Source organism: Echinops telfairi, unplaced genomic scaffold, assembly GCF_000313985.2.
Source record: "Echinops telfairi isolate 266 unplaced genomic scaffold, ASM31398v2 ScPeMD7_4048;HRSCAF=4782, whole genome shotgun sequence".
In the NCBI taxonomy this organism is placed as follows: domain Eukaryota; kingdom Metazoa; phylum Chordata; class Mammalia; order Afrosoricida; family Tenrecidae; genus Echinops; species Echinops telfairi.
In genome coordinates this window covers 1,663,192-1,669,967 of record NW_022107947.1, presented here as the reverse complement: position 1 = coordinate 1,669,967, position 6,776 = coordinate 1,663,192, and the positions used below count along the sequence as shown (strand labels likewise).

General features: G+C 51.4%; 1 protein-coding gene across 1 annotated transcript in view; it reads right to left on the bottom strand.

Annotated features, from left to right (window-relative positions):
* Nucleotides 1-6,520: 6,520 nt before the first annotated feature.
* Nucleotides 6,521-6,776, bottom strand: part of FBXL22 (F-box and leucine rich repeat protein 22) — a 2,676-nt gene continuing 2,420 nt past the window's right edge. Inside the window, 1 exon segment of the mRNA XM_004716300.2 lies at nt 6,521-6,772. Coding sequence (XP_004716357.1) covers nt 6,521-6,772 — 252 coding nt within the window.

Sequence of the window (6,776 nt, the reverse complement as noted above, 5' to 3'; positions counted from 1 at the left end):
CCCCCCCCCAAAAAAAAAAAAAAAAGACAAAGTGCTCTCAGTCAGGTTTTTCCCTCCATATTTTTGGGTCACTTTTGATAAGTTTGCATGGAACTATTTTGGTGCGTTTTTTAGTTGGGAATGGTACATTTTTGTAAACCCACCAAGTGAACATGGAATTGTACATTGTGTATAATTGTTCATTAGGAAGGACAGTTTTACATGAATATTCATATATTTATTTTGTTTTAATTTGAATTGCCTGTGCAGGGTTCCTTATACAAAGAAATAAAGCAAATTCAGGAATCAGAGCCTGGGCTGCCTGTGTTAGTACCAGTGGACGTTAGTACAGAGGAGCCTGCGGCTGCTCGCTCTCACCCAGAGATGGGGCAGCCCTTCCCACAGAGGGCACGTCACCGAGGCCTTGCAGAAATGCATAGGAGATGACCTTATGGCCATCGACGTCCCTGGGCTCTTCTTTCTGTCATCTAGGGTCTTCACCCATCCCCAGAGTGCCGTGTGCAGGGCTGAGACCCTGGGAGCCGGTGGAAGAGTCTGTGGTAGCTGCCTCCCCTTGTGGCTGGGTCAGCGCCCCTTCCCTGCCGCTGTCGGAAGCATATGCCTTTGGAGGTTTCTCTGGTTCATTAGAAGGCAGAACTGCAAGGCTGATTATTGCCTCCTCTGTAGATAGCATACCATATATACTCGTGTATAAGCCGAGGTTTCCAGCACATTTTTAATGCAGTTTTTTGTGGTAAATTTAGGTGCCTCAGCAGGTATTTGGGCCGGCTTATGCTCAAATATATACAGTAATCATGCCAGACCTCTCCTCTGGATCAGGAAAGAAAATTAGCCAGAGCGAATGTGAGGAGCCCTAGTGGTTATAGGGGTTACTCGTTGGGCTGTGATGTGCATGGTTGGCAGTTTGAAACCCCTAGCAGCTTCAAGGGAGAAAACGGGGCTTTGTTTTCCCGTAAATAGTTACTATCTCAGAAACCCACAAGGGGTCGCTGCAAGTCAGCTTTGACTCCCCGGCAGTGAGTTTGTCCATGCTTTAATGTGTTATTACAGGAAGACTGCTAACAGGTGTCGGAGATTTGAGCCCACCAAGAGGCACTGACAGGAAAGCCTGGCAGCCCCCTGTACCTCTTCTTTTTGAAGCCATTCATTGCAGGCCCTGCAGAGCCCCGTCGTGTTGACATGTGGACGTCAGGGGTCAAGGCGTGACTTAATGGCAGCTGGTTTCGTTTTTGCTTTTAAATTTGGTATCATCCCCATTTTTACAGATGAATAAGTTGAGGCTGCCTTAGTAAGTGGAGCGGTTGAGGCTGAAATCCACCCAAGTCTAATTCCAGTGACTGTGCTCTTTCCACGGGGCCACGCAGCAGTCCTCGGGCTGCTGTGCGATGGCCTTGGCTGTGTAGGGAAATGTCGTGAGCCCCTTTGCCACAGTTGGCCTGAAGTCCAGCACGCTAACAACAACCCTGTTGGACAGCCCCGGCGCACCTAGTGTGGGGCTGGGCTCTGCTCAGCAAGAAGGACGTCCATCGTCTGGCCCTGCCTGTGAAGAATCTGAGAGGACACAATAATTCGCCAGTGGGATTAAAGAGCAGGGCCGTTTATAACCTCCTCTCTGCAGAGAGTGCAGCCAAGGAGGAGGAAGGGGAGGCAGAGAAATTGCTTGTGGACCTTTCGCATGTATGCCTGAGCTTGTGAATGAATGAGACTGAATGAATGGCTTTTGTTTCCTTGAAGGCTGGGTGGTGGGAGAGAGCAGGGAACTGGTATTTGGCCCCACCCCATCTGCAAACTCCAGGGTGCTGCACTCAGGTGTGCAGGGGTGTCTGAGTGTGTGTGTGTGTGTGCGTGTGTGTGTGTGTGTGTGTGTGTGTGTGTGTGTGTGTGTGTGTTGTGCGAGTGTGTGAATGAGCTGCCATGAAGGTTTTCACTGCCATGACTTTTGGGTGGGTGACCTGTTGCCTTCACCTACAGCAAGTATCTTGTCATACGTGCTTCCAGTGCACTTAATGGACAAGGTTTGTATGAAAGAGAGACAGACAGACAGAGACAAAGGCACTCAGATCTCCAGGGAACCATGAAGCAGAAGCAGCTGAAAAGAGAATGACCTTTCTCAGGCTGACAGAGAAAGGTTTCCCCGTTCAGCAGGTGCTCTGAACCTCCGAAATCCACTCTTCGAGAGAAAGACAGGGCTTTCGACTCTTGTAAAGAGTTACAGCCCCAGAAAGTCACAGGGGAGCTTCTACCCTGTTCTACCCTGTGGAGCTTCTACCACCGGGTCACTGTGGATTGGAATGGACGCAATGGTACCGAGTTATTTAAATGGTGAGAAAATAAATTTCTGTTAAAATCATTTGCTTGTGCTATTTCTAATACAGCAGCACTAGGTAACTGAAACTATGTATCTATGTTTGCATATGTATGCGGTTGTACACACACACACACACACACACACACACACAAAGACAAAAGGGGAGCGAAACCTTTCAAATAATTTGTGGAGAACATTTATTCCTCAGGTAACCGCCAGCCACATAGAGGTCAGTGGAGGAATCCCGAGTGGAGAACAGGATGTAATAGACATGACCTAATGCCGTGCACATACTGGCTTCCTACACTCCACACAGTATCTCATGTATCTTGTGTGCAAAGTAAATGCGCTTACCAGACGTTTAATGGTACCTATCACACCCTTGCTTGATGGCCCTAGGTACCTGTGTTACTGACTCCTGTGTGTACCACCTGTGTTTGAATGTGAACTTCTCCTGCCTACCAGTGCAGTGAACTTCCACTGGGGGTGTCAGCATCCAGGCTTCTGTGTCAGATGTGACTCGGTTGCTGAATTGTTCCACTTTCTTTAGAAAATAGCAACATGCAATGCATCCCAGTTCCCAGATGCTCGAAAACCAGTCCTCCTTAACTGCAGCTGCAGGAGGGAAAAGGGAGAGTCCCTTTGGAAGCAGGTCCCTGAACAACAGGAAGCTGGACAGTCAGTGAGGCTACTGTGTGTGAATTAGATAGGTTTGAACATGAGCCGAATCACATAACCTAGTACTCAGAACATGTGGATATGTACAAGCATGTTTCAACCAGTTTGTGGAAACATTCCATTATATATTCTTTTTCCACAGGCTTTTTGAAGCACCCTCCCCTCCCCCCGGCCCATGTTTTTTAATTCTGACCTTGGCTACCAGCTTGCTGTGACCCAGGGGGCCGGGGGCCAGGGCAGCCCCACCAGCAACCCTGATTCAGGCTCTGTGAAGCTGGTGGACTCGGGTGACGCGCACTGTGCCAGCCGGTGGCTTTACTTGCCCTTTCTTTTTCCCCTAGACTTTGGGCTGCTCGGGGGGAGAGGGAGGAGCTTGAGTTTGATCTGAGGAGTGGAAAAGGCCCAGGTGCTCTTTGAGCTCCTGTGGAGGCAACAGTTACATGCTCAGCTGCTCCGGAAAAGAAAGGGTTTGAACCTACCCTAAGTCCTGGGGCCCTGCTGCTGCCATGAAGACCACAGCTCAGAAAACCTCCGGGGCAGTTCTACTCTCCCTGACAGGCTGGGCGGACCGCTGTGTGCTGACCTGTTAACGAATACTCAGCTTTTAGGGCCCTTAAGCAATCTGGAGAGAACTTGGATCCTCTGTCTTTAAATTTGAAGATTTCTCTAGAGGCCCTTAAGGAGCAGCCTTGTTCTGACCTTCAAGGCTTGGTGCCCTGCGCCCAGCACTGTTTCCCAGGTCGGTAGGAGCCCGATGAACAGTCTGTGGATTAATTAATCAAACTTTAAAAGTTGTTTTTACAATCATATAGGGCGCCGTGCTCTGCCACGTAGGCCTCTGGGTGGCGCAGACCACTTGTTAGCTACCCCACCCAGCAGTGCCGTTGAACAAAGTCCTGGCAATCTGCTTCTGTGAAGATTACAGCCCTCCCCTCAATTCTACTCACAACCTGGCTCAACCAGAGCACCGGCCACTGGTGCAGATAAGAGTTAGCAACACAGGGGATCCAGGGCAAGTAGAACCCCTCAGGACCAATAATGAGAGTAGCGATGATCTATCTATAATCCCCTCCCAGGGGAATGGAAAACAGAAAAGTGAGCAGAGACAGCAGTCTCAGTGTAAGACATGAACAATTTTTTAATAAATTATCAAGAGTTCATGGGGGAGAGGGGGGAAATTAGCTGATACCAAGGGCTCAAGTAGAAAGAAAATGTTTTTAAAATGATGGCAACTAAGGTAGTCCAGAGGCGCCAGAAACCAAATCAGTTGAATTAGAACAAACAGGCTTTATTGGGGAGAAAAACCCCGCCTGGGCGAAGTCCCACAGTCCTGCAGGCTACAGGGGTGATGCTTATATATGGACAGGTAGGTCTGGGTTTCTGGAATGTAAGGTGTCTTCCTGGTTCCGATGTATTCGTGCCGGGTGCAGAGTGGAGGGTCAAGAGCTGCAGGCCAAGAACAAAGCGGGCCATTAGCCAGCGCTGGTCAGCTCCACAGGTGTGTGTGGGAGATGCAAGGTTACTTGCTGCTAGTTGTTTCAGCCAGCTCTGGTCAGCTCCGCATGGGTGGGGGAGATTCAAGGTCACTTGCTGCTAGAAGCCGGCCTGGTATTGATCCGGCCGTACAGCAACATAAGTACAAATGTGCTTGACACGATGGGTGTATGGATTGTGATTAGAGCTGTAAGAGCCCTCAATAAAATGGTGTAAAAGAGAAAAAGATGACAGCCAAGAAAACCCTGTGGAGCCTTGTTGAGCTTACCCGCTAGGGGGGTTACCATGAGTCAGGTGACCCCAGGAAGCAGGCTTCATCTGTCAAGCATTAGTAGCTGGTGCTGGTCGACAGCTGTGGGCCATCCTGCCCATCTTCTGGGACAGCTTCCTCCAGCCTCCAGCCAGGAACCCCGCTTGGCAGGGGTTCTGTGGCCAAACGGAGCTTAGAATTTAAGAGTGAGGCTTCAAGAAGTTAATGAAAAATTTGTGGTCTTTGAATTCCACTTTTCAGCAAACTTTCTAAACCTCCCCTCATCCCCGCCCCCAAAAACATTCAACAGGGCCTCATGACTGCATTCATCCTGCATCTGTTGATCTTGGTATGTGGGGGTTAATATCTCCTTTATGAACTCTGCCAGGCAAAGGTCAGCCCATCCAGCTGAGTCTAGGGACCCCTGCTTACAAACACAGCCTCCTAATCCTCTCAGGAATTCAATAAGCCAGCTTCTCCAGTGGTTCCCAGTACAGGTCAAGCTGGGGTTTTGAGAGAGTTGACCTACCCTCATAGGGCAAAAAAATCAAGGGTGAGGGATTAGATACTGGATCCATTAGAGCCCACAGCCCAGGCCTACCTTATCCGCCGCGCTAACCCTCCAACTCAGGCCTTTGGGGTTGTTGAAGCTAATGGAAGCCAAGCCCGTGGTTGACTTTAGCTTCCTGAAGGCCTGGGCATGCTTTCAGTGGGAGGAAATTAAGTCCCTGCCAATGCTCGTTCCCTCCAGAGCCCAGAGAAATGGTGGGTAAATTGGGGGGAATCACAGGAAGCCTGGAATGGGGCTTTCCCTCCTCCACCTCAGGCGGTGGGAGAGGTGCTGGCTCCCCCAGGGGCATTGCTGGGGTATTGAGGCAGTTGGCGGGGGTGGGGGGACTCCAGGGCCCTTTGATTCCCACAATAACCTAGCCACTCAGAAGCCACCCTCATTCCTTACATCTCCATCTCTGGTCCAGCCACACGGGCACAGGATGGACAACAGAAAAGTGGGTGAAGGGAGACATCGCATGATGTAAGGCGTGAAAAAGTAATTTATAAATTGTCAAGGGATCATGGAAGAGGGAGGGAAAAATTAGCTGATACCAAGGGCTCAAGTAGAAAGAAAACATTTGATGGCAACAAATGTGCTTGACACAAGGGATGGATATAGATTGTGGTAAGAACTGTAAGTCACCAGTAAAGTGATTTTTTTTAAGATCCCCTTTCACCGCGGGGAGCCGGGCAGGGTATCACCCACCACCTACTGCCTTCCCTATTTAACAAAGGTTTTCCCCAGGATCCTAGGACCACCTTAACAGGTGTCCCTAGCACCGACTGGGAGGCTGCCAGATGGCCTGGAGCCCTTACTTTGCTGACTAGATGTGGGTCACCTGTAGCTAACGCTCTCAAGCCAATCGAAGTCCAGGCGCTCAGCAGGTCCAAATTCAGCTTCCCAACAGCTTGTCAAGGGGCTTAAACAGGCTGCCAACACAGCCGGGCGTTCGCCCCGCCTGGTTCCCAGAGTGCCCCGCACGCAGCGGGCCATAAGCGCCGCCCTCGCCTGCCTGGCGCGCATCCCACCTTAATCCCCCAGCCCCAGCAGCCACCCTAGAAGGACCGCACCGCCCGCCACGTGGTCACACTTCGGACTCGGATGGCGGCCGCAATCCTCCACGTTGGTGACGGCAAGATCAAACCGGAAGGTAGGCCGGAAAGGCGCTAGCGTTCAGTGAGTCAGCACCCGAGGCATTCCCAGGCAACCTTTCATTTAATCTCGAGCAGACAGATGGCTAAATCGTAGTGTGAGGCAGACCCTCTTCTCCCGCTCTCGCTGATTGGGGAAACTGAGGCTCAGAAGCCAGGTCCACCTCGCGGCTCGGGCCCCCGGGCCTAGCGGGGCCGCGCCCGAGCGCTCCGCGCGGCAGCCGGTCCGGGATCATGGCCGCGCTGTGCTCGGCGCGCAGCGTCAGGCGCGGGCACGCGGCGCGTAAGTGGCGCAGGCCGGCGGCGCTCACGTTGCGGCAGAAGTCCACGTGCAGCGTCTGC